At 38.3% G+C, this 18,090-nt stretch overlaps 1 protein-coding gene across 3 annotated transcripts in view; it reads right to left on the bottom strand.

Moving 5' to 3' along the window:
• The window catches only part of SMC1B (structural maintenance of chromosomes 1B), a 31,838-nt gene that overhangs the window by 7,280 nt on the left and 6,468 nt on the right, over positions 1-18,090 (bottom strand). For 2 of the 3 annotated variants that reach the window (XM_069003466.1, XM_069003467.1), the window contains exons 8-19: positions 16,436-16,518; positions 15,705-15,912; positions 12,909-13,094; positions 10,207-10,386; positions 9,067-9,213; positions 8,347-8,484; positions 7,741-7,857; positions 5,318-5,424; positions 4,419-4,560; positions 3,501-3,646; positions 2,217-2,370; positions 776-874 (exon numbers count right to left, since the gene is read on the bottom strand). In XM_069003466.1, the coding sequence (XP_068859567.1) occupies positions 776-874; positions 2,217-2,370; positions 3,501-3,646; positions 4,419-4,560; positions 5,318-5,424; positions 7,741-7,857; positions 8,347-8,484; positions 9,067-9,213; positions 10,207-10,386; positions 12,909-13,094; positions 15,705-15,912; positions 16,436-16,518 (1,707 nt within the window). The remainder of the gene's footprint in view (positions 1-775; positions 875-2,216; positions 2,371-3,500; positions 3,647-4,418; positions 4,561-5,317; positions 5,425-7,740; positions 7,858-8,346; positions 8,485-9,066; positions 9,214-10,206; positions 10,387-12,908; positions 13,095-15,704; positions 15,913-16,435; positions 16,519-18,090) is intronic. The other variant, XM_069003468.1, reaches the window with a different exon arrangement.

Here is an 18,090-nt window from a genome sequence, read left to right as displayed (position 1 = left end):
TTAACTGGAAACGCAACTGAAGATGCCACCCAGGTCTTAGCTTTTGCAATGAATCTACCAAGCCCTCACTGTTCTCCCCCAAGACCTTTAAAAACAGGGAACCAATTCCTTTCCCTTGATTCCCTTTTTAAAATACAGCACAGGAGCAGGATTAGTGCTTCACTCCTTCATTTTTAAAGGAGAGGTCCTCAGTGAATTCTCTGAGATAAGTTCTAGTGATGACAGATTCATCCTTTGCTCTGTGCTTAGCCTTGGACATTTAACTATCTTCCTCAAGATTAAAAAGGAAAACAAAATTACAAAACCTGCTGAGAAAATGTGACCTAATGGGCTGTTAGACAGAGAAGGATGGGAAGCCCCAGTCTCTGCAAATGCCACAGAAGGTAAACAACCCCCCACAACCATCCTTGGGTTTTGGAGTTTTGAGCCTTAACATACAAAGTTGGAACTTCAAGGCAGAAAGTAAAGGAGGAGAGAAAAAAAAAAAAAATCAAGGTTATATTAAGTCTCTCAATTCCATTTCTGTGGTTCAAGTAAGCTGTAAGTTAAAGCCAGTTACATGGAAAACTGACCTATCTAGAAATCCCACACATCAATCCTATGTCATGAGTGCAAAACTACAGCACATATACACATGTACTTCAGCTTAGCAGTGTTTTTACCATGTGTCACTTAAAGACCATGGTAAAGAATAAATAAACAACAAAGAAAGTATTTTTCACAAAAATAAAAATCAAATACTCCATCTCTAATAATTTCAGACCAAGAAGATTACCTTTAGGTCGACTTCTAGGGCACTGTAGTCTATCTGAATTCTCTCTTCCCTTTCATAGATCCCTGATGGAGTCTGGGTGCCTTCTATTTCAGTTCCTAGCTATAAGATGAAGGACATTTTAAAATTAAAAGACAGTGGTAACATGGTACAAGGTAAACTTAATCCATGGCTCTTCCTCTGGCCCAAATGGACTGAGGAGTTAAGATCTCATGAACCTAATTAGCACGCACACCTGTTAAATGAAGATGAAAACATCTGCTAAACTCAGCTTGAAGCTATGTTGAAAGCAGCGGCAATTTGTTTGTAACATATTTACAACACAGTACAACCTGTAAATCTCCTGACTGGAAAGATTTACACTCTCTGATTCCTCAACCCCTTCCAAGGGAAGGCTGAACTGTGTAAACTGAGGCATTTCCTCCACTCAGTCAACCTCAAAAGAAACAAGGAGCTTCAGTTGTATATGGCATAAGCAGAGAATCTTCTACTCCCTGTAGGCTGAATTTCAGTCATTTTCCCTCAAATGAAACATGTGCCACCTCTCATTATTAGACTCCTTTCCCACCAAGATGCTTCCTCAGAACCAAATCTTGCTGGTCTTCTCAGTGAGATCAATTAAGAATCCACATCGTTATTCCTTCTGCTCACCTCCTTGGTTTCCTCTCTTCCTTATTCAGGAACAGTGAGAGCTGAGTTCGTACATCCTTTGATCACTAGCAGTTCTGTTCCTTTACAGACTGCTCACCCCACCTCACTGCCTGCATTTTGTCTGCTGGCCCAGTTCACACCTATCCTCCAGCGAAAATACTTTTCTAAGGAATGGGTTCAAGACTCCTTCCAAATTCAAACACATGTAGTAAGTCCTTCAAAACCCACATCTCATTTCTTTTGTAAAAGTGCAGAAAGTTTATTTCTCCTCACAAAAATATGTTGGAAAAGGAGGGAAGATGAAGACAAGTAACGAGGAGCAATCATCAGACAGCAGGAATGTTTCTATTTTAGCCTATCCCTGATTTCTGTGAATATCTACATCTACTGAATACAAAAGGATGATTTTATGTACAGCATTTATATTATGGATGATTGACCAAATGCAACCTCAACCCTTGTACAAGCCATATTTATTTACATTTCCGAACTGACCCCTGTGTATCCTCTTATGTATCTTCATATCAATTTTCTTGTCCCGCAAGATTTTATGTATTTCACAGAAGTACGTTTCAAGCACAAGCAAAAATACTTGCAAACAATATTTCTGTCTACAAAAATAAAAAGAAATACTTCTTTTGAATGAAAGAGACCTGATCACACAAATAGAGAATATTTGTTTGAATAAGTACTATGTAAGACAAACAGTCCTGTAAGGAGAGAAAAAGGATCTTCAAATTAATAAGTAAGTGCTCCTCTATGATATCTATCTCCTGTAAACACTTTTAAGTACCTCTACTTCACTGATGTCATCCAGTGATCCAAACAGTAACTTGATTTTCAAGTCCTGCACCTTGCATTCAAGCAGCAGATTATGTCGCTTTAATCTCTTCTCTTCCAGAGAGGTTTCTAGAGCTGTAGCTTCCCTCTGCAACTTTGTGGCTTCTCTACATGCACAAAGGGCACAAAACAACTCAAGAGTGGAAACACCACTGCTATTAACATCCACAGAAAAACAGCAAGATAAATACAGCATGGAAAACAGATTCCAAGCACCAAGAGTGCTCTTTCCTCTGCAGGAATCCCCATCAAATACAAAGGAAAATGGTACTGTACTTCTGCCATCCCCTCCATTCTCCTGAATTACTCCAGAGGGAGCCTCAGTCTCAGTACATTGCCAAGTTCACTTAAAGGCATGTTCCAATACCCATCTTTCCTAATAACAGCCTACCCCTGAACTCTAATGAACATGTATGGAGATTTGATCCTTCAACATGTAAACAAGTATCTTTTATCATTACTCTTCTTGAAACAGCTTGATTCTGTGCAACCAATTCCTCTGACAGCACAAAGTTACCATCAGCAGAAACATAACATATTGTTAAAATTACACACAATACAAATTAATAGGCATACAGTTCATAAGTTTATAGAAGATGCCACAAATTTACCTAGTCATACTGTGCCAACATGATGGGGTTTTAAAACACAGAGATGACTCCTGATTAAAGGACATTAGCCACATCAATAATAAGCAAGCACCACAGAACTGAAGTACAAACTGTCCACAAAGGAGTTGATTTAATATATAATAGTAGGACCAAATAATGACCTAAAGTTAGTATTAGTTTAAGGTATCCAACACATGAAAAGTCTGGAAAAATAACAATGAAATTGGAAAATAAAAATGTTCCCATTAATTGGGCCCACTGTACAACTCAAACTAAATTGTGGAACTACCAGGGAACTTCACATGCCCCCAGTCAAGCTGTAAGCTACTACACACTGACCACAAGAGATCAGAGATCTGTGGGCAGAGATCACAGTGAGACCCAAGACTAGGCAGGTAATGAAATTATTCTATATGGTTTATGGAATGGCTCTCTTGAAATACTCTCCTTCACACACTGAATTAGAAACACTGTTAAACTAAGGCACACTGTAGATACAGATCACTATGTCTCTAATAAATCTTTCACAAGAAAACAAAACAAGAGAAATCCAAACAGGTGATCACTAAATCCCTTCTAAATATTATCCCGTTAATCATCTTCCCAGGAGTACAAGTAGGAATTACCTATTAAGAGTTAACATCGTCTTTCTGAACTCTTCAACTTCATTTTGGCTTTTTGTAAGCTCAGATTTATGAGCACTTAATTTATCTTTAAGGTGTTGCTGCTCCTCCAAAAGTTCATTCACTTTTTTTAGAAGATTTTCCTCATCCTGCATAGAAATATTTAAATTTTTAACTCCCACCAAGAATCTAGATCTGGAACGTCTACTATAGAGAAAGGAGAAGTTAAAGTTTAAACCTGTTACATTCAAATGTGTTACAGCACAAGATCTGAAAGGCACTGGATAGAGGGGGTTTCCCCCCACTTTGTGGCAGTTTTATACATTTCACGTTTTGTTTTTTGTTCAAAGCATATCTTTTCTCCTTCCCTTTTCTGTGAACAAGCACAGTTTCTTTAACAAGCACCATCAGCACAATACAGGATAAACACTGCGAAGGAGGAATCCATTCATATTACTTCAACTAAAAATCTGAATCGGTTTCATAGCATTATTTTAAATGTATTAGTGGCTGTAAAGTAGCTTAAAGATGTAAAACACCAGAGTTGTTTGCTCTTGCTCATAAAATCTTCTGCTGAATCTGAGCCACATGCTGCTGGTTTTATCTGTAATTGTATGTTGCCTTTTCATATCAACTGAACACATCAACTGAACAAAATATAAAATAATACTGTACAGACAGTAATCCAAAACTTAATTTTTAGTAAACTTATTTTTAATAATAAATAAGCATCCAAATACAGCAGTTTATTCCAAGGTTAAAATGCAATATGCATCTGCATTTTTTAAGCAATTGTCAAGTCAAAACTGAATTAACCTCTTGAAAAATTAATCCACAGCATCAACTACATTTATTCAAAACTGGAACTGAGAGGAAAGAATGCACTGAATTACGGAGACAGACACTGATTTTTACACTTACCTTCTGTAGCTTGATAATCTCAGCTTCATCTTTATGAACTGTCTCCCTCAACTTGCTGACTGAGTTTGTTAATTTTTGTAGATGATCACGATTATACTCCAGCTGAATCTTCAGTCGTGTCCTCTGATTTTCAAACTCCAGTCTAGTCAAAGTACAGGATTTAAAACCAGTTCTTACAAAGCAGGCTAGTAACTGTGATTGGACTCTATTTAGATACCATTACTGTATCTTCTATATGAACACAAAAACCTGCATACATTGATTCTACTACACCACATCCTGTGGATATACGGGAAATCACAAAGATACAGTGATATTAGTTGAAAAAATACAATATAGCCACATCAATATGGAAAGTGACACTTGAACTTCAACCATCAGTTCATTTTATCATTTTCCTCCTAAAATACAAATCTATGGTGCAGTGACACGAGAGAAACACTAGGTGAGGTCACATGTGAAAAACTCAAGAGCCTGTTTTCCTTAAGAGTATGTTCCTATACGAAACACCTGCATCTTACACCCAGTTTTCCTTAAGATTTTTCAAACACAAGTGACCCTTCGCTATTCTCAATCTGGGAGAGTGCAATTTTTCAATGTAGGTTTCAGAAAACTATTCTTTATTTCTTTACAATAGCGCTACCAAAATAGTAAATGTTACCTTTCAAGTTTGTTGCAAGCAGTCCCCGACTGTCTAACAAACCCAAACCACAGCAGTGATCTAACTAATCCTTGTCTAACTAATCTGTAGCAGTGGCCTACCTAATCCTTACAGTAATAAAGAGAACTTTCTACATCCTCCTAGGACTTTGTGTTATTTCCTGTGAGGGAGTTTCTCAAGTACCAGTGTGCCCAATCTAATACCAACCCCTGGTTTACATTTCAGTGCCATATATCACCTTCTCTTATCGATCTCCTCTTGTTGTCTCACATGTTCTTGTTCATACACACGAATATTTTCTATACCAATTTCTTCACAGAATTCCCGGAAAACATCATCTTCAACCTTTGAAAACAGAGAAATGGAACAAAAATTGATTATACTATTTTTCAACTCACAGACGTAAAATATTCAATCACTTCATGCTACAGACTGGATTTTTAAGATACTTCAAGAAAACAGCTAACAACTACTGAGAAGTAATTTGTATTTGAAATTTTCAAGTAACACTTTCAGTCCAAATGCCAGACACATGGCATATGTGCCTGTGAGCTACCAAGTGTAACTCAACCTAAGATCTTCTTGACAGCACCTGGTCATTCCGAAGACAAAAGTCATCACAGTTGTAACCAGCTTCCCTGGTTTTGCCTGTTGTTCCCAGACAGCTGAAGAAGAGAAAGCTGGACAGGACACTAATTAGATACACCAGATTTCTTGGAGTTGTAGTTCAGGTCTTTATTTGAATCCTTTCAAGACTTCCATTAATATTAATAACTGTGCTCCATTTATAGAAAAGTCATAGCAAAAACTCTGCCATGGAATATCTAATCTCCTAATGATACAGTAGCTATTAACAAAAGCATCAGCCAAAACCAATTCTAAAATTTTGAAGAAAAATTTAAGCAGGCAAATACTAGGTAGAATGTATACGGCTGAACTGAAGGAAGAAATAGCAACAGCCTATTTAAAAGGAAACCCAATGGACTGAACAAAATTTTACGAGAACTCTACAGGTCAAAACCTGGTCCTGTACCTGGAATTCTTACAAGCTTAACCATCAACGACATTCTCAGTGTTTGCAGATGACAGACACCTGCACTCCCTCATGGCTGCACCCCAAGCAAGACAGAGAACCAGCAGCAATTTTGGCTTGTTCTGAAATGTAGAATTCCAGTCATGGATTAATCCCAGACTGACTGATGAAAATGGGTCAGAAGCCAGGAACTAAATTAGAGATGTATGATACAGCCTGAGTTACTGCAGACAGTGGTGAGGAATCTCTCCTTCTCCAACATTTACACCAGCATCTTAGGTTGTGGGCTGTGAATTTTCCAGATAAAGCTGCAGTACCACTTTTCCACAGCTTATACCAGATTTCTTTGTTTGGCAAGAGTAGGAACAAAGGCAGCTTCAAGATGCAGGTAGAGATGAGATGCCTATTTCCCCAAGAGGTCAGTTACTGCCTACTCTAGCAGAACACAGTAGGAAACCCCTCCTAGCATCACATTAGGCTTTACTAACATTCCCTTCACTGAATGCCTTCAGTCTCTTCATGACAACCCTGCTCTTCCATCTGCCCAGTGTCTGTATGAACTGTTCTGGGGAGCACGGGAAGATCAGCAAATGACAGGGAAACTGAGGGATGAGATGGCAGAAGTGTCTACACAAAAACCAGCTGAATAACCTAGGTGGCAGATCACATATCATAGGGAACTTTTCCTGTTGCTGATAAGAAGCAGACAGGAGCAGATTCTAAAGACAAAAGCTGTTTAGTATTGTAACAGGTAATGAATTTGGACAGGTGGGATAGAACAAGATCTCCAAGTTCTCCATCATCTACAGCTCAAAAGAGAGGGTGAAAGAAGAACACTCAGTTATATCACAGGCTAGCTCCATCTTCCATGAATTGGACTTGAACACAGGTATACAACAGTCTTAAAAAGAAAAAATCAAAACCCAACAAAATACCAAAACAAATCCCAAAAACCACAACATGCAAAAAACCCGAGAGAACCTCTTTCCCACCCACCAAAGAAAAAACCAAACAACAAAACCACAAAAAGAAAACCTCTACAGAAACAAACAAACCCCACTAAACAGTGAAATAGGAATTTGCTGACAATTATCATGCACACCTCAGCCACTTTCCCAGGGTAATCAGAGCATAGAGAATATGAAGCACAAATACTGGCTACTTCCCAAGAGAAAGGAACCTTCACACTATGCTGTTTTCCATCTACTTTCCTAGTATACAGGCCATCCCCCAGACATGTCACCTGTAGAGTTCAGAACACAGTCCTCTCACAGTACTGAGGACTGTTTTCAGCTCTAGAAAACTGTAGATACTAAGCAAAGCTTCATCTATTTGAGACACAGATGGATTTGGTTGGTTGGATTTGTGTTTAGCACTTGACAGTCACAGAACCTTGACTCTAAGGAAACTGATTTGCAAAGCTATGACACACATACACTAACATTCTCTGTTCACAGCTACCTTGGCAAGAAAGGTAAAGGATGTGGAGAGATTGCTGGAATAATGTACAAGCCTTGTTGACAAAGCACTTTACAAAGTTAGAAGTTGTCCAGGTCTAAATGTCAGTAAAACACAGGTTTCTGTAGCCTAACAGCACAACATCTCAAAGCTCTGATGGAATGCATTACCTCATTAATTTTTTTCTGAAATTCTTGTATTTTCTCTTTTCTTTGCACAACTCCTTCATTAAGCATATCATACTGAGCCTCAATATTTACCAGTTCACTTTCCAGTTTTGATTTTTCCTAGATAGGAAAAAAGGAAAAAGATGGTACTTTCTCTTAATAGAAAGATCAACTTTCTAGAAATTAAGAGACAGCTCTGTTCCATGTTAACTGTTTCTTCTGATTAGAAATATTAAATACTTTCTTCTCTAATGCCACTTAACCACTATTATTGCTAATCTGCATGTAACAATTAGTTTAAATAAGCAGAAAAGCAAACTAAATACCACATGAAGTGAACTTCAACTTAGAGACTTCTGAAGGTTACTAAATGATAAACTAAGCTTACCAGAAATTCAAGTTTTAAAACTACAATACAAAAAGCCACATGTGAAGTAATCTGCAATCTTGTTTTTTATATTTTATCAATTCCTCACTTGTAACTGCTATATGTAAAACTTTAGCCGAACTTTAAAAACTACGTAAGGAAGTAGCATTACTTGATCAATAACAGCAGTTTATGAAACATGAAAAATGAAACATGAAAATGATACAGAGTTAGTATTATACCATGAAGAGATTAGCAAGACGTTTCTTTTTAATAAGGTCTAATTCACTCTGTGAATACTTAAGTCGTGTCTGAGCTCCTTGGCACTGAGCACGCAATTGCTTCAAGTCAGCCTCCTTCCGTCTGATCTTCATTAAGTCCTGGGAAAGTGTTATAGTGGAAGAAAAAGCATTTTAAACAAAAGGCGTACTATTTGAAAATTATTTGTTTTTCAGCTTTTAAAGCTAGCCTCACTGACACAGGCCTCATTCAAGGTAAGGGCTGATAGCACAGGTCATATTCAATATTAGTATTGTAATGGATTTATTTCCCCCAAGAAAGTACCCCCTGGCAGATTACATTACAACTCCATCCTTCTTAAAAAAAGTCAACACTAAAGGTATGACAAATTGTTTTACACTGGCAGGTTTTGGATCATGCAAACATTCCCATGTTGACAGATCATACTGTCATTTTCACTACAAGTCTTCAGGTACTCTGAACAACAACTTTTTCCTGGAGGGAGCTTGGACCAACAGTCTTGTCCTGTATTTCCACCTGTGAGCTGAGAACCACAGCTAAGAAGAGAGATGCGGAGTTCATTATTAACTAGAACAGAATGAACAGCTATTATGTCCTGTCAAAAGCTTTGAAAATTACATTTTTAGGAGATCACCTTCCCAGAGCTGAAATAAGTTAGATATAGCATGACTTCTACCGTTAAGTGCTTTTAAGAGACCTACCTTTAACTCATTAATCAAGCTATCTCTTCTTTCTTTCATTTTACTCATTTCTTTCTCATCCCAACATCTAGCTTTAAATCTTAAATCACTTGATCCTCCAGAAATCACTCCAGATTTCAAAAATAAAGTTCCATCAAGAGCCACTGTCTGGAAGAAAATAAGTTAAATCCAAATAAATCAGAAAAAAACCCCAGCCAAAATACCCCATGCGCTAGTGCCCAAGATACGGTAGTTAAACAAGTAACAACCACATTTAGTTGGGCTCAAATTTTTCTTTTCTCTTCCAAACCTGCTAACATGAGATATCTGAAGCAAAGAAAAAGTCTGTTGTTTCTTAGCACTAATCACATTTTGGTATTATTGCAACTGATCAGAAAACAAAATGAAATTGTATCATTTCCTTGCATACAGCCACTTGTGTCTACACTTGTACTGAAAAGGTGTAGAACAGACACCTTTTAAGCTCGGTAGCACAGACCAAGCAACATGGTAACAGAGCAAAGGCAAACAGCTTGTTTGTACAGTGAAAGTGTAAATTTTAGTAAAGAACATGGGTGTTTTTGTGACTTTATTTCAAGTAAACATGACTTCACACTCACCTTCAACTTAAAGCTGTCTTAATCAAATTTTTAGAGGGTTTATTAAGTGCATAAAATACTGTCTGCAGCAATAGAGACAGGAATAAGAAAGAACTGCAGGAAGTGACAGAGAAGCTTCCAGTCCTTGACATAACCTGTATCTACAACCAAGGGATTCTGGCAGTTATTTTAAAGAATTTTGAAAGCATTTTTTCAAAGAAAATCTTGTAAGATAAAATCTGTATTTTTAAATCAGACCGTTTCAGAAGCAAGATTATCCCTCCCTCCTACTCCTAATCACAAGGACCATACCAAGAACAATATTTGCACACTAACTATCCTTTCATTTGCCCCCTCCTTTTCCCAGGAAACCACATCAACTTACTATCAGAGGAAAACAACCATGTGAAGTATCTAGCAATTTGTTTCTGTGGGATTAGACAACATAGTACCAACTCTGTGTTTATCTGTAATACTCCAGCATGTTTACAGAAGAATTATTTAATGGCATCAAACACAAAACTGCAATGAAAAACGCATGCAACAAACTTTGGCTTCTTACTTTCAACCTCACTGGTCCATCAAATGCAATATGTTTGGCTTCCTTAACTGTTTCGCAGATCAAGGCATTCCCACTCACAAACTGAATGACTTTTTTCAATGGTGCAAACTGTGTTTGTACAACATCCACCATCACTTTAGCTCCTTTTACCTCCCTTAGCTTCTCGTTAATTGGTTTGACCTGTAAAGCAAACAAGCAGTGTTTAGAATCCATGCTGGTAGAGCAAAGTATTTCAAAATCTGAGTGGTCTGGGGACAGAATGTATAGATCAATGCACCAGGGAGCTCAATCACTGCAAGACTAGAAACAGATCTGGGGTTTATGTTCTTGGTACACCACTGTCCTTCAATCTGTGTAACCTACTGCATTACTATTTATAATGGCATTAAGATACTATTGTATAACCTGTGCATGAAATCAAAGGACACTAATGCATGGGGAATAAACAAGAGAGTTCAAGATCTGTGTGAGTTTGCAGGGCTACCACCTTGCCCAGAGAAGCTGTGGCTGCCCCATCCCTGCAAGTGTTCAAGGCCAGGGGGTAGGAGCAACCCGGTCTAGTGGAAGGTGTCCTGGCCCATGACAAGGGGTGGAACTAGATGAGCTTTAAGATCCATTCTAAACCAAACTAGTCTGTGATTCTATAATTTCTGGGGTCAAGGAGACATGGTTGGATAGTTCCTGTAGCTGGAGCAGTGCCATGGAGGGATACAGGCTTTTTGAGAAGGACAGGTGGGGTGGGGATGAGGAGGTGAAGTTGCCCTTTATGTGAGAGAACATCCGGAATGCATGGAGGTTTGCTTGGGGAAAGAAGATGAACCATTTGGGAGCTCATAGGTAAGGACTGAGGGGCCTGGTAAAGGTGACATTGCAATGGGTGTCTGCTACAGGCTGCCTGATCAGGAAGGACAAACAGATGAGGCTTTCTACAGACAGCTAAAAGGAGCATCATGTTCCCAGGCCCTGGTCCACATAGAGGCCTTGAGACACCTGGGTATCTGCTACAAGGACAACAAAAAAGGGCATAAACAATCCATGTCATTCCTGAGAAGCACTGATGACCAATTCCTTGCCCAAGTGACAGAGATGCCGGAAGGTGTGAGCATGAGGTGTGCTAGACCTCCTACTCAAAAGGGAGAGGCTTGTAAGGGATGGGAAAGTCAAAAGCAGCCCTGGCTGTAGTAAGCACAACACAAAAGAGTTCAGCATCCTGAGGGTAGGCAGCAGGGCAACAGGCAAGCTCACAGCCCTGGACTTCAGCCTCTTCATGGAACAAGGCCCCAGAACAAAGCCAGGCCCAAGAATCCTGTTCAGTGTCAAGGATCAGCACCTCTAGTCCTAAGAGTGTTAACACACCAATGAGCAAGAAGTCAGGCAAAAATGCCAGGAGGATAAACAAGGAGCTCCTGGCAAAACTCAAACGCAAAAAGGAAACAAACACGAGGTGGAAGGAGGAACATGTAGTCCCACAGGAATCCAGAAACACTGTCCAAGCATGCAGGTATGTGGTTAAAAAAGTCAAAACCCAGCTGAAACTGCATATGACAAGGGATGTCAAAAAAATGGTGTCTGCAAATACACTTTTGGCACTGTAAATACACAGTGCCAAAAGTAAGACTAAGGAAGATTTGAGCTTGCTACTGAATGAGGCAGGGACCTTGGTGACACAGCATATAGAATGGAGTGAGGTACTGAATTCCTTTTTCACCCCAGTCTTTGCTTGCAAGACTAGCCTCTGGAAATCCTGGGTTCCAGAGCCCAGGGGGGAGTCTGGAACAAGGAAAATACATTCTTGCTAGGAGAGGATCAGGTCAGACAAACTTAAGCAAACTGGATGCATGTAAAGGTGTGGGCCCTGGTGTGATGCAACCAGCAGAGCTGAAGGAGAAGCTGATGTCATTACAAGGCCACTTTCTATGTACCTTTGAATGATCACGGCAACTCAAAGAGGTGCCTAAGAATTAGCGGAAAACAAGTGTCACTCCTCTGTTCAAAAAGGGGCGAGAGGAGGACCCAAGGAACTACAGGACAGCCAACCTCAGGTTAATCCTGCAAAAGGTGATAGAGCAACTTATCCTAGAAACCAGTTCCAGGCATATGAACACTAAACCTTGGAGAAGTAGTCAACATTGGATTCATCAAGTCAGTCATGCATGACCAACAACAGCCTGACAGAACAGAAATGACTGGCCTGGCAGAGCGGGGGGGGGAACAGTGAATATTATCTACCTAGGCTTCAGAGAGGCTTTTAACACTGCCTCCCTAAGATCGTCATTGAGAAGCTGATGAAATAGGGTCTGGATGAACAGTGAGATGAACTGAAAACTGTCTGAACAGACAAGCCCACAGGGTGGAGACTGGTAGCACAAAGTCCCATGGGAGGCCAGTAGCAAGCCATGTCAATCAATCCTCTTTAACATCTTCATTAATTAATTATCTGGATGATGGGGAAGAATGTACCCTCAGCAATTTGCTGATCACACAAAACTGGGAGGAACTGCTGATATGCCAGGTGGTCATGCTGCGATCCAGAGGGACCTCAGCTGGCTGGCAAAGTGGGCCAACAGGAGCCTCACAAAATTCACTTGCCAAGTCCTGTGCCTTAACACTTAAGCCTATTTTAGTTAAACTTAAATGAGCCAGTACCAAGACTTACAAGTGTATTAGCTTACTGATGACAGGAGAAAGAAAAACATACTTACATCAAGGTAATCCAAAGCAAGAAAAGTTTCAGGTTCAGCTCGTTCTTGTTTTAGGAACCGAATGCAATCTCTCGCTGTTTTTTCAGTGGCAACAACAATAGCAGTCATGTATTTGCTGAATACCTTGGTAACAGCAAGCTGGTATTTTTTATGAATAGGATGACACAGGTCAAGCAACCTTCCAAACTGAAGATTAAAATAGAGAAATATTAATACTTTAGATATCAAAAATATTTCTGCATACAAGATATGTTTTCCTCTTACTGCTTCAGTATTACCTATCTACCAGCTGCACTCTCTCACAACAACAGCTGTACATCAGAAAAAACAGGAATCATAGCAGTCATCAACCCAACTTGCAAAGTATACCTTCAGAATCTGAAGGGATGTAATTTTTTCTCTAAGGTTACAGTCACATATCTCAATGTTTTACTGAGAATCTCTTTCATACACTTCTAGAAGCATGACAGTGACAAAGATACCTAAGCATGTTTTTTGGAGAGTAAGAAAGTATCTAACAGTAAGATCTTAAAATGACATTAACATCTTAAATAAATTGACCTATTACCTGCAAAATGGCAGCAGGACGTACCACTCCAGTTTCAACCCAAAACCAAAAAAGCATGAAAGGATAAAAACTAATCTTCTTGTACTGCATAGTCCAAATAATCAAGCCTCTTTTGCCATGTGTTGAAATAACACATCCAGAGAGAGAAAATTAATTATAGTTCTCTGTTGTACATGCTCCCTAAAGAGTTTTATTTCTTTTCTGTAATTATAGGCAGAGTTTAACTTTTTCTGAATGACCAAATTCCACTGATGCACATTCTGAACATTATTATCTGTGAATTCACGCAAAAACAATTTTCCTGCTTCTTGACATGTAGCTACTCATCTCTTCTTGCATACCTACAGTTTTCTTCTTATCAGATTTAAGCAAATGAAAAGACAGCTGGCAAGAGCTGTGAGCGACAGGTCATTCACAGTATTGTCTCAGCCAAGGTACTTAAACTACTGGAAACTCATGGCCCACTATGATCTGGCTTTCAGACACATGCATTTAAGTCTAAATACAATGTCAGATTTCTATGAAAACAAATACTGAGTGTCCAACTGAATCTGGAATAACAGCAAAGTCGACAATTAAAACTATTAATGTAAGAATGCAATTTTGACAACTAAGCTGTAAAAACTATAATCAGCTGCAGAATTCCCTTTATTGATGGGCCAAATCCATGTAAACGCACGTGTCAGTACTACAGCAGAACCATGTTATGGCACAGCTACTTCAGTACCTGCAGTGCACACCTACCATAGTAAGCATGTTTTAAACAGAACAGAAGCTGTAAGACGGATGTAGGAACTGAACATTTAGAAGCAGTCTGCCATTTTTGCCCATGAAATCCAGAAGACCGAGACACAAAGATTTCCTTCAGTTCTGCCAGCAGACCAGAAGACAAAATGTGTCTTGACCCTTCCATCCTAAAACTGTGATTTAGGTTGCGTTCACTCATCTGGAATCAGTAGACCCGAGCATTAAGGAGCAGTTCAGTAACAACTCTGCTGCCTCAGTATGGTGGTGTTGGGAGAACTACTACAGGAACAAGGGTAACTGAAGCAGGCAGCACTAAGCCTTCCTGTAACAGGATAGTTTATGTACCAAATTTGACTTCTCATTTTTGTTAGAAGCCATCCCATCTCTAAGCACTCTTAAATTTGTAGTTCTCTACAGGAAAATGACAGAATATTCCTCAACACCAGCCTTCCCTAAGCTGGTAAGGCATCACCATCTGATCCAGTTATTTTCCAACAGGGATATAAAACAAAGAGTGAGCAAAAAGAGGTAAGGCAATCAGCTCTTTGATTTTTTTGGACCATCTTGCTAACTTGGATGAAAAAATTCTGAAGAGCAGCTGAAAAGCAAGTTTCTTACTTTATGGAGAAAACAACATGATCAGATGTTTGCTGTACTCTGAGGTTTTTGCAAAAGACCAAGAAGCAAAGAACTGAAAACATTTTACTTTTATGTTCTTATGGCAACACTGGAAAGCTGAGTAAACATTAAAAAACATTTAAAAACAAGATTGCCAGCTTGCACATCTCAAATGACTATGTGTTTCAAAAAGGACTGATTACTCTGAGTCATACTCAGAGGCCAACTATTTAATTGATTATATTTATTTAAAAATTCCTGTTTGAAATGGCTTTCAGTGTTGGATTATATCTTTTTGATGTCACTAAAAAGATGTAAAGATGCTCCATAAACCAGTTAATGTCTGCTAACAATTCAGGATCAATACACAAACGCCTTAACTACTGAAGAGTAATTTTACGAAAATATGTAAAATATGCCAACTTATAAGCAAAGACAGACCATTTGATAATATAAAAATTGTCTTTCAGAAGCAGTATTTGTTTGGAATAAATGGTCTCATGGCTAACCTTCCCATTCATTTGTTCAAAATAACAAAGTCAAAAATATGTTTGAGGACAGAAAAAAACAAGACCAAATAAGGAAAAAATGAATTAATTAAACACCACTAAATCACACAAGAGAGCAAAATTACTATTTGATCCTAGCAGTAATCCCTTTATTTTTGGAACCTGTGAAAAATAATGACAGTACATACTACAATTCTTCCAGTAATACTATTTCATCAAGTACACTCAAGCAAGCACAAAATTTAAAAGGATGTGCCAGACTGTCCAATTTACTCCAGCTGCTTACTCAGTCTAATGCAGAACTTTTATGTCATAACGCTAAAATAAAGCATTTAAATGAGGCCATTCCATTACCACAGAATCCGGATACAGCCTTCTGAGACTTTCCAGGATCTCTGCTCTCATCTGCTCACGCCTTCCTTCATGGTAATCAATTTTGGCATTCTGCAGTTCACCAACTATTTTGTTCAACTCTTCATTCACTTCACCCATTCTTATTGTTGCGTTCTCAATTTCCTTAGCCAGCACTTCCTCCTGCTGTTTTTTTTCTGTTAACGATCCACTTTGAACAAAAGCAAAAAAAAAAAAAAAAAGCAATTCACAATTTCATTTATACACACTTTCAGTATAAATTAAGGTCATTTTGCAGTCACCTTACTTCACAAGGAGTAAGTATCAGGCAGAAGCCAAGATGCAGGAGGCAAGAACCGAGCTGTGCTAATAAACAAGGCAAATATTAATGCTTTCCAGAGCAGCACAATTACAAAACTGTCCTGTTTTCTTGCTCAGAATTTGTCCATTAATAGCCTCATACCCATAGTGAAATAACTTGAGAGAAATTAGAATTATAGAACCGATTCAAACAAAATATGGATAAGTCATCATACTTCCTACTCTATTTTGAAAGCTAAAGTAACTGAATTATTAAGTAAAATTAGTAGTTATTAGTAAGAACTCTAGTTCTTACTAAAATTTCAAAGAAAATAATTAGAAGGAATTAGAAACCTGTGTTTTGATAATGATTAATACCCAAGAAATAATGAATACCCAAAAAATCCAGTTAGCTTTTCATTTTTTACACATACGTGCATATTTTAGCATATTCTTCCAACTTCTCTATGCGTTTTTCATGCTCTTCCACCTGTTCCACAGTCTGTTTTATGGTTTCCTATGCAGTCACAAATAGAATGTGTTGAAAATAAACCAGAGCAAAATGACAGTTTTGTAACAAGATACACAGTTTTACATTCAGAACAAGTCCTGAGGTCTTCTCTTCTTTATTGGTATTTCACAGTGAAGTAACAGCATCTCTTTTGCTATAGTAGGTGCCAAGCTGCACCTGAACAAATAATATAGGGAAATTATTTTACCAAGGCCATTACTGGATTTTCCATGTTCAGCTACAGTTTAGGGAAAGCCCCTTCAGCACAAAAAATCATGACACCAACAAATAAAAAAAAAAAACTTTAAACAAAGATCCAGGAAATTACAGGTCTTAAAACAGAAAAAGTGCTATTCTTGGCCCTGCATGAATAGCTTTTTCCAAAGAAGTTGACACAGCTTCCAAACTGACACAAAACATTGTAGTAAAAAAACCCCACCAATGGTAAAACAAGAATTTTCAATTACTCAAATTTAATAAAAACACACTAACTGAAGCAAGTGAAGAAGAAAAAAAATACTGCTACCTACACATCTTATGAAGCTTTAATTTAACTCCTGAAATCCTTGTGACCTTTTAAATAGTTCTACGGAAGGAAAGTTAACCTCTTCATGAACCCACTTAAATGTTTGCATATTTGTATTTCATGCACTCTTAAGTATTCCTTATTCCTTTCTCAACAACACAAAGGGACTTGCTCAGTTTAAGAAGCACAGGCAATGGAATTAATTTCACTTCTAGATGCTAATTACACTTTCCTGGTAACTAGTAATCCAAAAAGAAATAGTATTTTATGAAGAAAAAATGAATGTACAAATATCAGCTTAGCTATTATGGCAAGGATAACTTTATATTCTCGTAAGTATGGAGTAAAATATAGACTTTTCCATAGAAGCAAGTTTACATGTACAAGAATGAGGTGTTTGCAACTCTATCACTGGTAAAGTCTCATACGATGCATTGATAAACTTTCTGAACAGGAGTCTCCCTCAACCTTGACTCTGCAACTAAATGCTGAAGAAATGCATGCTGCCTCTCTAACTTCTTAGTACATGACAAAAATGCAAGTTAGCAGAGTTTGAAAAAAAAATCAACCAGAAAACCCAAAACAGGACAAGGTTTCCAGCAAAACACAGATCATCAGCTGAGCTTCTGCCCTTTTTACTTCTATCAGAAGCAAACATCAAGCATGGTAACCAAGCCAGAGTGAAAAATGTGCATATTTTATTGTTACATGTTTGTATCTGCAATGATAAAAGATATCAGAATCAAAATGACTGAAACTGTATTCACACAGAACAGCTGCCTCTGAAGTGCAAGGAAAGTGGACACTGAGATTTTTCCAACTGCAACGCATTCTTACACACAACTGACCTTAAAACCATCTCAGCAAAAGGTAACTGTGATCAAAATATACCTCTGCAGGGTGTCATACACACATACAACAGCAGTGGGACATCTCAGAAAGACTACACTTCCAAAACCAGAAACTGATGACAGTTAAGCCAATGTTCTGAGTAATTGTAAAATATCATAACCAAAGCTTTCAAACCCAAATCCTTAGTGTGGGCCCATGCA

This window comes from Aphelocoma coerulescens, chromosome 1A (genome assembly GCF_041296385.1).
Source record: "Aphelocoma coerulescens isolate FSJ_1873_10779 chromosome 1A, UR_Acoe_1.0, whole genome shotgun sequence".
Lineage (NCBI taxonomy): Eukaryota > Metazoa > Chordata > Aves > Passeriformes > Corvidae > Aphelocoma > Aphelocoma coerulescens.
Note: the sequence above shows the minus strand (reverse complement) of the source record. Positions and strands in the feature narration are given on the sequence as shown.